Genomic DNA, 18628 nt, shown 5'->3' with positions numbered 1-18628 from the left:
GGGTGGCCCACTACTGAAGGGTGGCCCTCCACCGTGGTTAACACATATTGCAATGGATATTGGACATGCCTGGGTCTAAGACTGTGAAAGATTTCTATCCAGGCTTCGCTCCCCCTCCCTTTACATCTCAATGAAGAGAAGTTGGTATTAATAGGCCAGGAGGTGGAAGCTCTGGCCTGGAAAGGCAGATTCCTAAGTAATCTTTCTGGTGCACAAAATAGGGAAGGTCTGTCCTTCCAAAACTTAAGGGTGTTGAATAATTTGGTGGTCTAATGCTATTTCAAGATGGAGGGAATCCTTTCCAAGCCTCGTGAGATGTCCTCTACAAGGACATTGAAACACGTTTGGGAATTTGTAGGCCTCCCATTTGACTTCTTCTGCCTTCTTGGTGTTTCAGAATATTGTCGAAACCAGTAGTGGCCACCCTCAGGAGCCAGGGTTTTCGTATGATTATTCACTTGGATGACATGCTTTTCAAGTTTCTGGGTGCCCGACTCCTCTCGGAACTGATCCTGTTAGTCATGACCTTCCTAAAGAGCACAGGTTTATCGGTTGGAGCAGTCCCTAGGCCAATGCCTGGAATTCCTGGATTTTGTGGGCACAGTATCTGCAACTTTGAATTTAGCTGCAGGCAGAGTGAGGGTCATCAAGGTAGAACCACTCGACCATAAGGGATGGTGCATTGTCCCCAAGTGGTTTGGTCAGGATAGAGGGCTTTCTGGCTTCTTGATTCAGGCAATATTTCCAGGACCAGGGCACTATTGTGTTTTTGCAGGAGCTGAAAACAAGTCAGTTTCTAAAAGACTTATCCTGTAAACCCTGGACTCGCACACGCACACACGGTTTACTGTAACTGACCGAAGGCAATAAGTGGCCCTGGAAAATTAAACTGCACCATGAGACTAATGGGGATGCCATTTAGAATGTGTTGTAAGCAGGACAATGATTTATCACCTCCCCCAGGTGGCCGGACAGTGGCTTGTTGCTTGAGTAATGGCTATTGCAGAAACTTTGACTGAGGAGGCCTTTTAGAAATGGGGGCACAGCAGAGAGGGGAGGAGCAGTGGAGAGCAGAGTGGCTTTTATCTGGGGTGAGTGTGCCCAGGGTAGCTCTTACCCGAGGGCTTGGAAGGAGTGGGCTTTTGTTGGTGTTGCGTGGGGAGATGGCAAATGTCGCTGGGAGAGGCGCCTGTTTTAGATGTGGTGTGAGCCATGTCTCTGCTGTGCTGCCTTGAGTGGGGCAGGCTGGGGAAAAAGCATGGTGCATCAAGCTCTACTGTGCTGGGGGGTGCAGTGTCCCCTTTCAGCCAGCCCGAATGAGCGGAAAGCCAGCTGAGGTGGTTGGACTGCGCATCCCTGTCACTTGAAGCATGGAGATCATTTTGTGCCACACGCATCTGGTCTACAGCAAGCAAAGAGTTCCGGGTGGGAATGGCTTGGGAAGTCCGAGTGTCAATGTCATGCAGCAATATGGAGTGAGTGGGCACCACCTCATTGAAGACTAAATGTGTGAGGGGCAGCTCCTTATGTAGAGGGGCAGCTGCGATTGCACTGCTGCTCGCCCTGTATACACTCAGTGTGGTTCTGTCTCCCCCGAATAGGTGGTGGCATGGGTGGGGCAGAGGATATCAGCACTGCATTGTCCTAGATTAAAGTGCAAGGGGAGGAGAACACTGACCTTGTGTTTTATTGGGCCTTGTAAGGTGGAGTGGGAAATCGAGACACAGACTCTGGATTAGTGTCAAGATTTTTATTAGAACATCACTGTCCATACATAAATAGGGTTACTACACCCTCTTTCTCCTGGAATGCTTCTCTACAATAGTCCCCTATGTACAGCATATGGGCCTCTTGGCCTTCTTTGTTCAGTCCTGCGGGTCTTCAGGGTATTAATCCTCCCAGGCATTTGAGGAGCCTTCTCTGTCCTGGTGAGTCCTGCCGGGTAAAGAGGAAATGAGCCAACTCTGTCACACTCCTGTGCTGCATTTACACCCCCCTCTCCTGTATCCCTACAATGACTGCGTCCCTGCTTGCTCTGATAGTACTCACACCTTGAAACACTTCTGTATAGGCACATTATAAATATCAAATGGTCAATCAACTTTCCAGAACACTTGGTTCGGCTGCCATCCCCTCTGGGTTTTGCATAAGGGCTTTGGCTCTTCCCCCTTCTGACTTTCTCACTACAGTGGCCATTTTCCCCAGGTTGTTCCTGGTACCCAGCTTCTTGGAACGGGATGATGCTGCCCGGTCCGTCGTGACAGGGCTCTGACGCTGCATTGACGTGTGCCATGTTGCTTAAACCGTGTCCGGACTCTGGCCTCAACGGAGCCCCCGCTTATTAGGGAGAATTGTCACCCAAGTGCTAAATTCTCTATACCTTAGAGCCCTCCAGATCTTTTTCTATATTTTGGGACTTTGAACTTTCATTTTCAATGTGTTTTACTCATGTTCTTTGATTAGAGTTTTAGCAAACCCCATAAGGCATCATCTTTTTATTGTAGTCACACAGCACCTTTTTAGTGCAGTGACACGGGGGTGTCCTTTGGACTCCCCAAGGTTTAAATGCCTTCTATGGGATGAACAACTGTTCCCCAGAGAATGTAAAGTTAAATAGACTTTTTACTAGTCTTTTTAAATTCATAGACCCAGCACACACACCATCATACAGTGGAGTGCTGGAGGGGTTACCTAGTATCCCCTGTGTCTAAACACTCTTGTAGCAGTCAAATGCTACCCGTTCCTATCGCAATGGCCGGTGGAGGTGGTTTTATCACAAACTACCATGATTTTTCCCGACTGCGAACACCAGTAGCTAAAAATCGGGGAAGCCATGTTTTTCTATTTGGCGTCCAAGACCCCTCTATAAAAACAGACTCTGGTAATCTTTTTTCGCTTTTTCTTTGTGGAAAGGTCCTTCTGTGTTTAATTCTGTGCGCCACCCTTCGTTCGTGAGCCTTTGGCGGCCTTCAGGACTGATGTCTGCCCATGGCGAAAGAGTGTCTGGGGTTGGCAGGAAGTGAGGGAGGTGCCCGAAACTCCCTGTGATTAGTCTCCTAGGAGACCTAAATGCACTCTGGCATGATTAGCTGGCTGACTGTCAAGCAAGGACAGCCACCCTGCTGGGTGAGTGGCAGCTAGGCTGGAATGAATGGGAGAAAACAGTTTAAAAGGCGAGTCTCATGGACTGGGAGGCAGTCGACCACTGGAAAGAAAGAACCGAAGACGAGCTGGAAGAGGAAAGCTGCTGCAGTCACTGGACTGTTGGTTTGCCCGGTGAAGCCCTGCTGCAACCCCGAATTGCCAGATTTCCAATCGACAGAGAAGCTCCTTCAAGGACGGATTCTCCCTTTGAGTTGGTGGGACCAATCAACTCAGCAAACACCTGGATACCATTCTCGGAGCTGGTTAAGGTTAACCAGGGGGAAGGACACCAGTTTGTGTTAGAGGTGTAACGGTAGAACGGTATAGATACCGCGAACAGCTTAATTGAAATATAATAACCGTCACATTGTTTATACCGTTTTAGGGCCTGAAGCTATTGTGAGCTTTTCAATCTGATTTGGAAAGGCTGCAGTAAGCAAGTGCTGCACATTCTGGATCTTGCACTGTGGAATATGGCGTTTGGCAGACAAGAGCATAGGGAAAGTGAGGCCACATTGGTAAATGCAGCTTTGATGCTGTGACCGCTCTTTCTCTGTGATCAGTAGAGTCCGGTTAAAGATCAGCCGATTTTGTAGTTTTCCTGCCAATTTTAAAGATGGGGAACTACAAATCCCAGAATTCAAAGGGGGAATGAACTGGCTGTCCTTCTGATGCATGTCCACAAAAAACGTTACCTCTGTAGACTGTATGAACACTGCCTATCAGTGCTTTGTGCTAGTATATAAACTGCCCCCACCTACTGTCCTCTGTGTAGATTTACACATTGGCACTAGAGTTGTTGCTTCGCTTGATCCTTTACCTACCTTCAGCATATGGCACTGGACTCAAGCAGGCAGGCCAGATTCTACATTCAATTTGAAGTATCCAGAACAATGGGGGTGAGATATTTCACAGATCGATCCTCGGTTTATGACACCACCCATGAAAGCATTCCTCCGTCTCAACTCACATGACAAGGGTCCTAATGTGCTCAGACATGGGGGGAAAATGGTAATGATGGGGCTGTAGTGATGTGGTGGTCTAGGACATATTTGTGCCGACATGTATTTTAACTTTTTCATTTTCAAAAAGTTTTTGTGCTTTCATCTTTACGAAGGTAAATTGACATGTATTGCAAGAATCAAGAAAGAAATCGACCGCGCCTACTGAACGTTGTCCTGTTAGGATTACATGGTTAGTGGTGACTCCAACATCAGACCTTCATAATACACCAAGAAGATGGTAAACAAGCTATAGTGATTTGATTAGCATGCAACCTTTAGGTGAGTGTGTGTTGGCTATGACATTTTGACATAAGAACACAATGACATGGGATTTCAGACCTCACATGAGTGACTTTTCTCCCTTTAATGGGATAAAGCATTATCAAAACAAGCTTTTATGACCGATTGCAGCGAGGGGTCATGATTCCCATACCATGTGGTTTCAAAATAATGCAGGTCGAGGCCGATTTTCAAAGCGATGACCTGTGACTGAGCAGCAAGATCAATGCTCAAAATGCGCACTTTAACACTTCCACTACTTTCATTCAAGGCGATCAACGTGTCAGCGCCATGAAAGACCAAATCTGCAGCCGCCTTAGATTGTTGGAGGATCAGCTAAAAATGTGCAGAGACTAGTTTCAAAATGCTGACAATTATTACCTTAAGAAAATTATTTAAGATTAGTTAACTCGACCTGCTATACCGCGATAACCATGATATACTGTCATTTGGCAAGAAGGTTATCATGCCACCATAAAACCAATACTGTGACACCCCTAGTTTGTGTTTGGAAGCCACAGCTACTTGAGTTGAAGTGACGCCATTTTGTTTGCTCTGACGACTATCCTGTGCAGTACAGGAGTCCAGCGACGTCCTCCCTCTTGTCCCATGACTGAACAGAACAGTGAGACCTGCAGGACCTGCCAGGAACCAGCGTCTTCAGCTGCATCTTTTTGCTCCACTTTAAGGTACTGTCATATGGTTGAGAGATCCCAACTCTCGCGTTGGAAGTTCGTGAAACTTTCCCAACTCGCAGGCCGCTTGTGACCCGACATAGCTTGCTTTTTCATCTGAACTACTTCTAAAAACCTTTACAAAGACGTCTCCATTTGTACTAGAACTGTGCTATCCTATCCAACAACACTAGACTATTTGACTTTGGCCTTGCCTAGTGAATCGAATTGACCCTCCTGGTGCATTGAACCTTTGCATTACCTAAACAAAGTGTTTTCTAACTCTGTACAAACCTATGCTTTTTATTCCTATTTAAAAGTATTGAAGTGCTATTTGGCTCCTTTTTCAGGGGAGCGCACACTGTCTTTATAACTTAGTTTGTTACTGTAGTATATTGGTGTTTAATATTGAGTTGATTTCTACTAATGACTGTGTAAATAAATGTTTAAGTACTTTTTACCAAGAAACCTTGAGTGTTAGTGTCTACTTGAACCACTGTGATTGTGATACTTCTGTGTAATTTCTTCTACTGCTCACATTTTCTCTTGAGATAAGCCTGGCTGCTCAGCCCGCTACCAAAAGTGTGTGGTACATACTTATACCAAAGGTTGGTTTTTGCTTACACCTGTAGTCCTAATTGTGTGTGGTGTTCCCAGAAGGAATTGCCTGCAATTTTGCCTAACACAGCTCTCCTCTGATGACTCTGACCATGCTTACCTCAGGCTTTGCACCCCCGGCAGGTGGGTCGAATATAGTTTCACTGCGATCGTGACGGGGTTCTGGTGTGTCTTCATCCACTGCAGAGGGTGTCGGGCGCTGCTCTCCCGCGACCATGAAGGGGGTCCTGCGCAGCTTCTCTGATTTACATTCCTATACATGTTTGTCACCCGAGACAGAGTGTGACGTGGATTTTGGGCCTGGGCATTTGCTATTCCCAGTGGTTAATAACTTGAGGTTCTTAGTTCATTAATGCCATGCTATAAGAGTGGAGGGCAGACTACGGGTGCCTTCTAATAGATTGGGGGTAATGGTAAATACACAGTCCATATCGAGCACCCATGGGTGGTATGTGCACTACCCTCCCCGAGCCTTTCGGAATGGGCAAATGCTAGTTTGGTGAATTCGACCACAAGATCCCTTGCAACGTGCAATAACAAATCTGCAAAGCACATGTTTTGTGCCTTGAAGGGTGAGCTGCGGTTCCCACTTGATCCATGTGCAGTGCTCCACCAGATCGCAGCAAGCAGGTGCGGTATGGGTAGGGATGCGCGGTCCTCACTAATAATTACCTAGCTGTTGCCCTGCTAACATGTGTCAAGCTGTTGGTATATTTCCACATTCTAGGATGCCTTGTGTAACTTCAGTTGATACCCTCCTGTGTTAAAACTTGTTTTGTTCAAGTGTTGTTTAGTCATTTTATTATTTCTTGCCATCGTTAGGAATTCAGCATGATGCCATAATGGTCTATTTCTGGTGGCCTAAAATTGCCTCTATTTTGTGGCTTGACTGGAGGTGGACGTCAGAAGTGTTCCACCTTTTTATGGATGCATGGAACGGTCTGGCCATTTATGGCTCCTTTCTGAATCTGATCATCAAGTCTTCTCAAGTCACCCTGGATTCGGGGAAGGAGCCCATAAACCTATTTTGACAGGGGAAATAGTTGCCAGGCAAACTGGGTTTGTGTATCACCTTCCAGGAGCTTCTAGTAGAATGTTCCTTCAGAGCACTGACTATTGTGTGAACGTGTGTATTCTTCTGAAGATGCGGTGGACCAGGGACCCACTTCGATTCATCATTCAAGCTAACACTAGCTGTATCTCCCAGAAAGGGCTAACGCTTACATACAAAAGAAACAGAGATGAACACCAGTGATTATAAACTGATGGCACAGACTGTGCTCAATGATCACTGTAGCTTTGAGCGTCTAACCAAGAACCCACAAGACTTTTAAATAAAAGAAAACGTATTGCTCCAATAACTGAAGATGCTTTAAGTGAGTGATATACAAGTCAAAAAGAGCCCGATTTTCTGATGCCACAACATCTGCGAATACCACGCTTTTATGCTCTTCCCAAAGTGCACAAAGGTGTTTCACCCCCGCCAGGTTATTCGATTGTGTCGGAATAGGGTCCATTTTGGAACCACTTCTGCAATTTGTCTCAAAGCCGACATGCCAAAGATGCATTCTATATGAAAGACTCTACAGCAGTACTGAATTTGGTTAAAAATATATAATTTGATCTAGGTTGTCGATTCTTGGTAATGCTATTGAGTCATTCTATACTAAGATACTACAACAGGAGACACTACTTTTTGACAATATTCAAGGATAGTATACTCCTCCTTCGAAGTACCTCAGGTTTTTATCAACTAGTGGACATAGCCCTCACTATCGGAGTGGTCCCCTGGCGCTCATGAAAAACTCTTGTCTTGGAAGATGTCCTTTATGAGCAAGTTTCGGGAACAGCCGTGGTGATGATTTGGCCCCTAGTTTAGTAAACCTTTTTATGTGGTAGAATTTGAAAAACTGACCATTTACGTGCCAGGCCACCCATTTGAAAACAACATCTAAGTGTCTGCAAGATACATTGATGGCATACTGTTTATCTTTGAGAGGGACAGGGAACAATTGGTAGAATTTTGCACATGGCTTAAGACCCAAAACAAATTTGAATTTGACATGCACCCGAAGCAGACATTAAATTAATTTTGATTAAATGATGACTGCTAAAGAATGGGTTCTGTCTACATCGGTTCATCAGAAACCGACCAATAGGAACTCTTTACTGCTGCATAGCAGTTCTCATCCTAAAAACGGAAGGGACGACTTGCCGTTCAGACAGTTTTTTTTTGTTGTTTTTTTTTTTCCGACATACAGGAATTTGACAAATAGGAAAGCAATCTTACCTCTTCTTCAATCGTGCAGGTATCCAAAGGAAACACTCAGCCAAGCCTGTAAAAGAGCCAGGACTATACCAAGGTATATAACGCTTAGACAAGACAAAAAATTACTTGCCTCATCTAACCAGATTACAGCAGTACTATTGGTTAATAAAATGATTGAGAGATAAAGAAATTATGGCCCATTCTGAATGTGGGACAACCGTTCATTCCTGCCCTAGATTTGCTATAAAAACGGCAAAAAACCTTACAAGATATATATGTACCAGTATATCGACCAGAAGGAAATAATTTGCATCAACCATTCTGGTCTACCTCAAGGCCAAGAGAACATAGCCCTTTTGGTCTATGTTCCATATGTGCACAGACCAGATGCAGCTTGACACTCGATATAGGCTGGCACACCCCATGGGTGCAAAAACAATTCACTAACTTTAACTCAGCTAATGTCATATTCGATCACATGCCCCTGCCATCTACATTATATTGCAATGAATAGAACTGTGAAGAAACACATTATTGAAAATAAATTGTGAGTTCGTACAAAAAAACCCAGTTCCAATGGTTGATCATTTTGTTAAATATAACGGTACAAAGAATCAATTTACATGGGACAGTTCTGGAAAAAAAGTTTTACGCTTCCTATACTTTTATTTTAAAAAGAAGCCGTTCGGGAATGGTTTCGTTTGAAAATAAGTGTAGCAAGAAGTTGAAACTTGCACTTTCAGTGCACTACACTGAACGTTCCCTTAAACAGCAGGTGATTGTGTGTGGGAGGGGGTGTGGTGATGGGGTTTGTGGGGAGTGGGTGCAGGCCAGCAGGGAACATAGTTCCACTACTTCTTTTCGTACACTTCGACCACTGGCTAAAAACAGATAGTAATGGCTAAATCAAGTGAATAGTTCGCAGGATTTAGCCAGGTGATATACAACACTAAGCAACACTCTAGATCTAATGTGTTCTACAAGATTATGATGATCAAGAAAAATAGCAGACTAGTTTATGCCATTGGGTACTATTTAGAATATGAATCTCCAGTTCCCTAGTCTTTTGGATGTGGTAAGAGACTGATGCGAATTGGAGCATCAAGTGTAATTTATAAACTAGATTGTTAAATTACACTTTGCAGATGAGGATGTTTGGGGTCATGGCAGTATAAGCAACAGTATGTTCTCTTTTCAAGAGCGTGTTGTGATTAGGCAGTCGGGTGATACGGGTATAGTTTCACACTGTGAGATTACTGCGTTGACCATCAAATCCCAAGCTGTGAACTAACGAGTGACAGAAGAACATGTAATGGTAAGTGTATCTCCATGAGTGTGACGCGAGTAGGCAGTCCTGTAATACTGGTGTAAGTTAAGCAGTGATGTTGCCACGTTATATCCCACGCCGGCAACAAATAACATAGGTCCGGATGCTGTGGTTGGTATGACTTACTAGAGCAGACATACTCCACATTAGCACTCCCAATATGGACGATAGGTAGGAGAACGGAAAGTGGAGTGTATTGGCTCTTAAAATTGTGATGGCTATCTGTTCTGAATAATGAATGCACCAGGCGTGCCACTAAATGTTAGATGTTCTCCATACAGGTGAACTAAAGTGTTAAATGAAAGCACAAGATTAATATAGTTTGTGAAGAGACGCAAGTAAGCAATTCTGGGGAGATGGAGAAACACTACATTATCAGTCTGTTAGTGGAAATATAAATGCTAAATATTTGATTTTATGCCCCCCCACAGAAATAGTTATTCAGAAAGAGAAGGATGAAGAGTCAATTGATTAAAGAAGTGATTCATTTCAGTTCTATCAATTATGATATTCTCAAAATAAGGGTGTATGAGTCAACGAGAACAGTACGACAGCTTGGCCTTGATGAATGCAACTTATGTTGCTGGAACCAGTCAACCCCCTTGTTGAGATACACTAGACTTTTGCCCTTCTTGTTTTTAACTGAAGATCAAAAACATATTGGGGACAGAATAGAGGGGTTAATAAAACTGGAAGTTGCTGCATTCATGTTCGCATTTTTAAATCTATGTTTACTACTTCATATTTTTTCTTTTGCTAATCTTTTTTTACTTTTGTCTTCAAGTAACGAGGCTAAGACTTTATGCCTGGTTAACATACATTTATTTTCTTTCTTTTTCAATAAAAAAATATGAATGTGTGCATCTGTAGGGTGAGACAGCAAAATATAGTTCTCCCCCCCCCCTCTTTACGTGGCACACCACCACATATGGGTATAGTTGGATCTTTCTGGGAGATATACCTAGTGTATAGTGTGAAAAGTAGGTCCCTTGTCCGCTGTGTGTTATAATGTGAATGAGCACTGGACGGTACCTGATGGCTCATTTTTGCTCTCTTGTAATTGGAGATACTACTCAAGATTGATAGCTCTGCTGTTCATTAAATCAACCATTTTTGGTGACCCGAATTGGGCTCCTTACAGAATTTGTAAAGCACTGTTGGCAAAATTTCGTCCAGAAAAAGATCTTGGTAGTCACGGAGTACCTGTCAAGCCCCTCCAATGTGGTGGTGGGCAGGAATTCCAGATGCCTCAGAGTCTTCAACAACTGGCTGTTAGACACCTCGTTAATTGAAAGTGAGGGTTCCTTTGGGCACAAACCTTTTCTGTTCCAGGATCAATGCTCAAGCAAGTTTTATTTTTTTCTTTTTTTCTTTTTTTTTCTTTCCATTTGTAGTTGAGACCTGTTCACAAAAGCAATGGGCATGTTCTTCCATCCTTGGGATTCTGACATGTACTATACCGCCCGTGGACTCCTCCCGCCATGATGGTGACTTCTGACGAAGGTGAGGTTTCAGTGTTGATAACCTCCCTCTGGAAGATGAGCCTGATCTTCATTTCTGAAACTTTTGGTGCATTCTGAGAGTTCTGATGGGGATGCTTAATTTTCTGGTCTTTCATGCAATGCAGTCTATGGTGGCATGGACAATATCTGGACAACTGGCCCATCCACAGAATGCTGGTTTTGGCCTCATGGGCACCATCCCAATTAAAGAAGCTATATTGGGCCCTGTTCCACATGGTTCGTTCGTGTATGGCGAAGGGGTGCAAACCAGTTTGTTCTCTGGTCTTGAATTTCTGGTGGAAAGGAATTCCTCCATAATAATGGTGGGTAAATGTCAGTGATTGTGTTTGGTCATGAGTAGATGCAGTTTGTCTACGGGTGAACAGTGACTACTGTACTGCCTGATTAAGGGAGTGACGTTCCTCTGGCCCCAGGCATCAAGGGAGTGACGTTCCTCTGGCCCCAGGCAGGTGAGTATTGTTTTCCTTTGAGATGGCAACACTGTGACTCCTGGGCAACTTGGGTGGTGGTTCTGAAACCTGAAAGTAGCAGGTGCTTTGTGGGAGTGCTTTGCTGAGTGCAGATACACCTGGGTCCTCTGCTGAAGATCACTTGAATGTGCTCAATCTATTTAAAACTACAAGCATACTTGTAACTCAATGCTTCTTCCTGTTACATGTGGCTGACCCCACCCACTTACCCTCAAGCATATATACACACACACAGCAGCCCACGCGCTGGGAGTGCTTTGCTGAATGCAGATAAACCGATGGGCAGGAGACTGGTGGTTGGTGAGTGTGTTAATTTCCTTTTCTAGATTTGTCTTATCACCCTTACTTGAAAACTGACAATTCCTGCCCCTGCATGAAGCTAGGCATTTACTCACTAAAACAGCGATGCCACCACCTAGTGAATTAGGAAGGCTCATGAATAATGGGAAGTTGAAATCTGCTAAAAGTATGACTCCAACCAATACTAATGCCACGATATATCATACAGCACAAGCACGTCCGGGATCTCCTTTACCTACAATGAATCTGGCACACAATATAAATGCTTTTTATTTCTACAACATAGATTATTTCTTAAGGGGGGCCTCCAACCCGTCAAGCGCCCAACCTCCACACCACCCGTGTCACAATGATATATGATATGATATATGATATGGCATTTGTAACGCGCTTATACACAAGTGTTTCAAGGCGCGAGAACAATGGACTAGGAAGCAGGCTGGTGTGTTATCAATGAATATTTTATTATGATTTAATGTTAAATTAGAATAAACAATTACAACAGCCAGCAAGGTGTGGCAACACAAATTTCAGAGTCCCTTTTGGTCCAGCAGCACACTGAGTCAACTCCAAAATATACAGTACAAGAATTGACTTTACTTCTCTCGCCGCTACCATCAAAGAACAGTTCAAAACACCAAGAAAATGAATGGAACAAACAGGAAAGTGCATGCACACACACAATGATTCTTGAATCCCAGCAACCCTCACCCCCTCTACACCTCCACTAGGCTTGTCAGTTTCGGATAGAAGTCCGTGGCAAGGAGTGGGAACACAAGATACAAATAGGATTTTGAGTAGTGCTCACAGAAACAATATGGGGAGCAAGCAAAGAAATGGGACAACTCGTTTTTGCACAATGAAAAAGGGGTTTTAAATGATTTAACACTGCTATGGGACAAAACAGAAGGGACTTGCTTATGCTTAGAAGACAGGCAAAGCTTTAGAGAATACTAGCCAGCACACACACAGAAAATCAGTTTTAGGATATGGAACATGTGGGCAATGGGAAATGGAAATATGTTTTGACAACACAGTAGGAAAGGAAGAACAGAATAGGAAAAACTGATTTTAGCATGTGAAGCTCAATTTCAATGGAAAAGAAAATGGAATTCGTTTTTACTGAGGCTGCAAATGACAGGCAAGTTCTGGGCAATGGTGTAGCTCACAATAGGAAAATCGGTTTGTAGTTAAAATGACAGATGCAAATAACAGGTAGGCTCTGGGAAAAGGAATAGCTCACAAAAGGGAAAATTGGTTTTGGGATCGCATGACAGAGCAAGTGGAAAATACCGTTGCAAATGGAAATTCATTTAGCAGGGCACAATGGGATTGATTCTTTGACTATAACAATTCGCAATGCGCTGGGAAGAGATGGTGGGTTTCGAATTCCCACGATACAAATCCTCTGAAATAAATGGGGAAATGAATTGATTTACTTATAAAAATATTTTAAGGACCTACACAGATAACTGGGGATTGTTCAATGGGAAATGACTGAAATGCATAAACAATTCTTCAGTGGGAAAACGGCTACATGGCACAGACAAAGGATTTTTCACTAGGAAAATGACTTCAATGCACAGACAAATAAGAGAGTGGGGTTTTCCATGGGGGAATCTCTATGGCAATGCTGAAGCGGATAGGGCTTGTGCAATCTATGGCTTGGGATATGTATACTTACAGGAGAGAGCTAGATGGACATCATGGTGTCAGAGCATCACTGCTGGGACAGTCAAGGGGTCGGTCAAGGATTCCCTCTGTCCTCTAAGGGGTCCCAAGGCAGCTACTAAACCTCTTGGCTCCTCTGCAAGATTAGGCCTCACTCTGCTGGGATGTTTACAGATTTCGTTTGCTGCTCACCTCAGTATTTAGTAGGAAGAGCCCTGATTTGAGGATGGGTTACCTATTTATAGGGTAAGTGACATCGCTAGTGTGCCAGACTTCCCACAGAATGGATTGGGTACTGTTCAAAAGTCTACTCCCATCTGTGGGCTGATAGGTCCCGAAAATGAATGTGTGGTTTGGGAAACAGGAGGAGACCCCCTGCGTCATCTTACTTGACAGGAGGCCTCGGTCTGGCTTGGGGACATAGAACTCTCACTGTGTGACATATTCCCTTAATCTTCAAATTTGCACACATATGAGGGCATTTCTGAGCACTCTATTTTACCGTGAATCAAATGACCCTACTTAGAAGTTTGTAGGCTATTCCATTGCAGAGCTACAGTTTTCCCTCATTTACACCCAAACTATATCTCCGTGAAAAATATGGCGCTCGGTGGGTGGAATATGGATAATATTTTGCATGTTTCCTCAAATTTTCATATTTCTCAACCCCACCAGGAGTGCCCCATGATGTTTTCCTTAATAACTTGGGTTGTGTAGGCCCCACCAAAATCGTTTTATGGTTGACCAGAAACAGTCAACTTTCACCTTTTCGAAAATACTACCCTGATTATTGTTCAACAGTTATTGGCAATGTTATAAAATAAAAAGCTGATCTCCCATTTTGCACAATGGGAGTGAAACCACTCATTAACCCTGGCCCCGCCCTTGGCATGGGTCTGTTCCTGGCTGTGATGTCGAGGGGGACGGGGGTTCTTTGTTTGGATTAGGTCAGAGCTTCAAGAGCGAATTGCCAGCTATGGCCAGTTTTATTGCAACCAAAGTGGTTTGGATCATAAAAGCTGGAGAGCGCAGTTGCCTTTATCTCGCCCCCACCACAATTTTGATCTCTTCTGGAATTTAAGAATGTATTTCTAAGAGCAAGCACTCGTGCTTGTAGGGAAATCTGGCCCCATCCCCATGACAACAGGCTTTGGAATCTAGTTTCACCTTTGAAGACCCAAGCATAGTGAAACGAAACGAAGATCAGGCCTGCCCCCCACAAAAGCATTTTACTTTCAAATAAAGTCTTGGAAATGTACACAATTCTAACATGCAAAACCCTTGCAAAGTCATTCCCTGCACACAGTGGCTACAGGAGCGCAACATAATTATATTTTTAGAGACTTTAGTTGCACTTCTGGATGCTCATAGTCATTTTAAAGGCACAATTGAAATGTCACTTTGTGAAGTTTCAGCCGTGAAAAAGCCTTCCTTCTGCTGCAATTCAACATCCCCTTGTAGATTCTGTGCATTATTGTTTCCTTGGTGATGGGCTCATGATGGACAGAACCCAAGTTCATATATTACAAATCCTGAACGCATTTTCATGAGCAGGTCTTTAATTTAAAGGGAAAAACGGATTTACACATGTTCCTGCTAGAATGCAGCCTGCTTCCCTGTAACTGTAGCTCACAATGCTGACATCCCATTTAGGGTTTTGTGGACTGTAGTTTTTGAGGATGTTACTTCAGCTTTCCCACACCTTTGGCAAACTTTGTCTCATGTCTTTCCCTTATGCCTGGCAATTGACATTTTAATGCTTCTCTGGGTTTTGAGGCTCAAATTCACTCCTTTCTGCTTTTGATAAGTTCAGGTCCTCATTTCCACATTAGTTCAAGGCAGGCCTTTCCTTTTGGGGAGCCCTTATAACTGACTCTGGCCTTTTACTCATGACATCCAGGGCTATTTCACCCTACACTAATAAGCAAGCCGTAGCGCTTTTGTGGCACAGCTCATTGTCCCTCACTTCTGATATTCGAAGCTTTTACAATCCTGAACGCTCTCTGAAATTGACTGTAAAACGAACTGGGAAAGGTCCTGTATGCATCTCCGCTCCCGGGGGATATTCTGCATCCATCTCCACACCAGGGCTAGATTTACAAGGAGTTGGCACTGAGCTGGGCCATGACAAACTGCTGATCGATCTGAATCAGATCCCAGACTCTCTTGAAGCAGCAGGGTTTACGCTGCCAGCGAACTGTTGCAAGCAGTTGACAGACCAGCTTTGTTCACAGCCTGCAGCAGGTTCTAAGGAAGGTCAAACCATTGAGAAGAATAAGGTATCTAACACATTGCAACCTACAATAGAAACGGTAGCCCAAATTCATGTAGCAGCAATCCATATATTAGCCCACAGCTGTGTGCCGTGACAGAAAATTAGCAAGAGCTTGCTTTTACGGACTCTTGTCTGTATTACTACACTGCTGGGGACTCAAGCCGCTGATACCAAAAATCACACAGAGCTGCCGGTGTCAGAGGCTATCACCTGCTTGACTTCAGTGCATATGCCCTGTCTCCACCAACCTATCCCAATCTCTGATTGTTTCCTAACTCGTCACCCAACTGAACACAGAGCTGGTCAGATCTCTATCTCCTTTACTAACCCCACACCACGTCGACCTACTCATCTGAAAGCAGATAATAGTCCTCTTGTTGAGATAACGTTAAGTACGATGAGCACAGCCTTGTTAACTTTGGCAAAATTATATGAAGCATTAGGTACGAAGCTTAATAAACAAACAATCCTTTTGACATCCTGTGTAACTACTGCTCAGACAACAGTAGCAGTGGAGAATACCAGGCTTGAGAATACAACTAGCTTAGAAACGACTCACCGAAGTACTCATAGTGAAGACGAAGCTATCCGATATTCCACCTACTGAAATCTATGACTCTATTATTACAGTTAATGACGCTTCTATTAATGATAGTCATAATGTTGACTCTCTACCCCTGCCTCAGAAACCAGCTTTCACAATTTTCACGTGGGGGGAAAAAACGACGACTATCAAACCGGTAAACCTATCAAAATGGTGAGAAGTCAATCTGGGCCTCCTCAAGCAGGCACTCGTAAATTCATACAATCATTTTCTATGCCAAGCAAGCAAGATACCATAGCATAAAAATGCAATAACACATTTTTTTTTTTAATATAGCCCGTACCAAAAGAGAGGTACAAAAGAATGCTCTGGCGCTAGTGAATGGAAGTGCAATGCATTACAAGCCTCTTGATGATTTGATCCAGGAGAGTAGACTTACGGAAGATGAGTCTGCTAATCTTAATACAGCACTCTCTTAAAAAAAAGCTTCGATCTGCCTAATACATATAACTCTGATACCACAAATTTAAGAAACCTACAAAGTTACGACTTTTCTACATTGGAGCAACGCAGAAAGAGATTGCTAACTTGATTCTCATATATTCTGCCTTGCCTAAATCCACAACTGGAATCTTGAAGGTCGGCCAGGAGGCGGGGAGTGGGATTCTAACCTGTGGGAATAGGAATGTCAGAGCTAATTACCTAAGGGTTAAATCTCCTGGGAATCATGAGCCGTATGTTACAGCGGCTATCCCCAGAGATCACTCGATCAAGCCCATATAATTATATGCTGATGCAAGGAATGGAAAGTAATCCGTATATATTCACCCATCCAACAGGAAGAAAAGAAAATAGTTACCAATTGATTCTTTACTGTACAGGGGGAGCGTACCCTATGTATGACCTAAACGGGACAAGGGTATTGAATATCTTAGGTGACATACAAACTTTAGAAGATCTTTGCTCAACTGATGTGGAACAAGTAGAGTTTGATAATGACTTAACAACTGTTAGGTTGTGGTGGTTACAATCTGGTAGTATATTAAATACATTATGGCAAGCAAGAGCAGAATTATTTGAATTGGGATTCATCTGGGCTCAAGATAGCCGGCCAAAAGGCAGTTGTACGACAGCTCTCCAGCGGGCGACCTGCTATATGATGAGATTATGCAAAAGCACCCTTTTGAGGGTCACCTACTCCAGAGACAACGGCAGGTGCAGTCTATTCCTGGGCAAAGAGGGGACTATGAGAAATGGAATCAGGTTTTAATTGCAACCGAGCACTCCTCGCCGAAAATCTGTTAACTAGCCAGTTGGAATACTAGGAGATTTAAACATCTTTTAATGTTAATGACACCCTAATGGAATACAATATAGTGGTGTTCCAAGAAATTTGGCTAACGGAACCACTGATATGGGATGATTATGATGTATTATTATTATTATTACCGGCGAAGCGACTTGGTAAATTAGACCTATGGCAAGCCTCTTGGTAGCTGTGAAAATAGGGCAAGGTCTACGATTAGAACCTTGGGCCTCACCCAACAGGTTTATTCAATTGGTACAAATCAGTAATCCGGAGCAAGTACTAGCAATTGTGAATTTATATTGGAACCATGCAAGTACTTCTAGCTCACTTTCTTAATGATCTAGAAGAAAAACTTCATCTAGTCGTGAACGATCCATCTGTAAGCTGTACCTTACCAGCGGGCCACCTGAGTATACATTGACATCCAACTAAACCGTATTAGGTTGCTCTTGCAGCCCAGTTATGGTTGAAGTTTATGAGTGAAAGGCAATTTATAATGCTGAACGGGGCAGTCCAGGGGATAGCCTGCTGCAAGACACTTGGAAAAGGGGTACTCGGAAAGCTATTATTGATTTATGTCTTTGCTCAGTGAGATATATTTCCGATCATTGGGACCTTTTTAAAAATCATCCCCCAAATGCATAGTGATCACGACCTTAATCACTCAGCTGAACATGGTCGTACCCAGTTAATCTGGCTCAGTTTTATAAGTCCATCCTCCAGCTCTCGAATGGAAGGAATAGGTTCAGGTGGACCGCTTATACATTAATGTAGCTTGATAAATATGTGCGTGTGCCCCCTCAAATAATCTTATCAGGATCAATGGTGTATATGTAGCTGCCCTGCAGATCCTTAACTTCATCTACTCGTCATAAACCGACCTATAAACACAAGCGCATGTTTGATGATGATGAACTCCAGAAGAGAAAAACCCCAGTTGCGTAAAGATATTAGGAGCTTGGCGCCCTCTTCTCCAAGAGAACAGAAAAATGCATCATAAGAATTGTCGAAAAGCGAATAAACACAATGATGCAAAAAGATTCTGATATAATGTTGTAAAAACCCTAGCGTCAAAAAATTCAGCATCAATCTGGGCGCTTTAAATCATGCCCTACACAACACAGAGCTGCCGACCCAAATTAATGCTGTGCAGAAAGAGAAATGGGTAGAATATTATCAAAAAAGCTATATGCCCTGTACTCCTCACACGATGGTGAAATA

At 43.5% G+C, this 18628-nt stretch overlaps 1 protein-coding gene across 3 annotated transcripts in view; it reads left to right on the top strand.

The window, feature by feature from the left end:
- LOC138580804 (sesquipedalian-1-like) overlaps nt 1-18628 on the top strand; it is a 46339-nt gene that overhangs the window by 3356 nt on the left and 24355 nt on the right. The window contains exon 1 of one of the 3 annotated variants that reach the window (XM_069651651.1): nt 10782-10818. The exons of the other annotated variants lie outside the window; for them this stretch is intronic. Within the exon in view, the coding sequence (XP_069507752.1) occupies nt 10797-10818 (22 nt within the window). The 5' untranslated portion in view covers nt 10782-10796. Of the gene's footprint in view, nt 1-10781; nt 10819-18628 lie in introns of those variants that run through there. 3 annotated transcript variants of the gene reach the window in all.

The sequence above is a fragment of the Ambystoma mexicanum genome, chromosome 3p, assembly GCF_040938575.1.
Source record: "Ambystoma mexicanum isolate Mex_15411 chromosome 3p, UKY_AmexF1_1, whole genome shotgun sequence".
Lineage (NCBI taxonomy): Eukaryota > Metazoa > Chordata > Amphibia > Caudata > Ambystomatidae > Ambystoma > Ambystoma mexicanum.
Note: the sequence above shows the minus strand (reverse complement) of the source record. Positions and strands in the feature narration are given on the sequence as shown.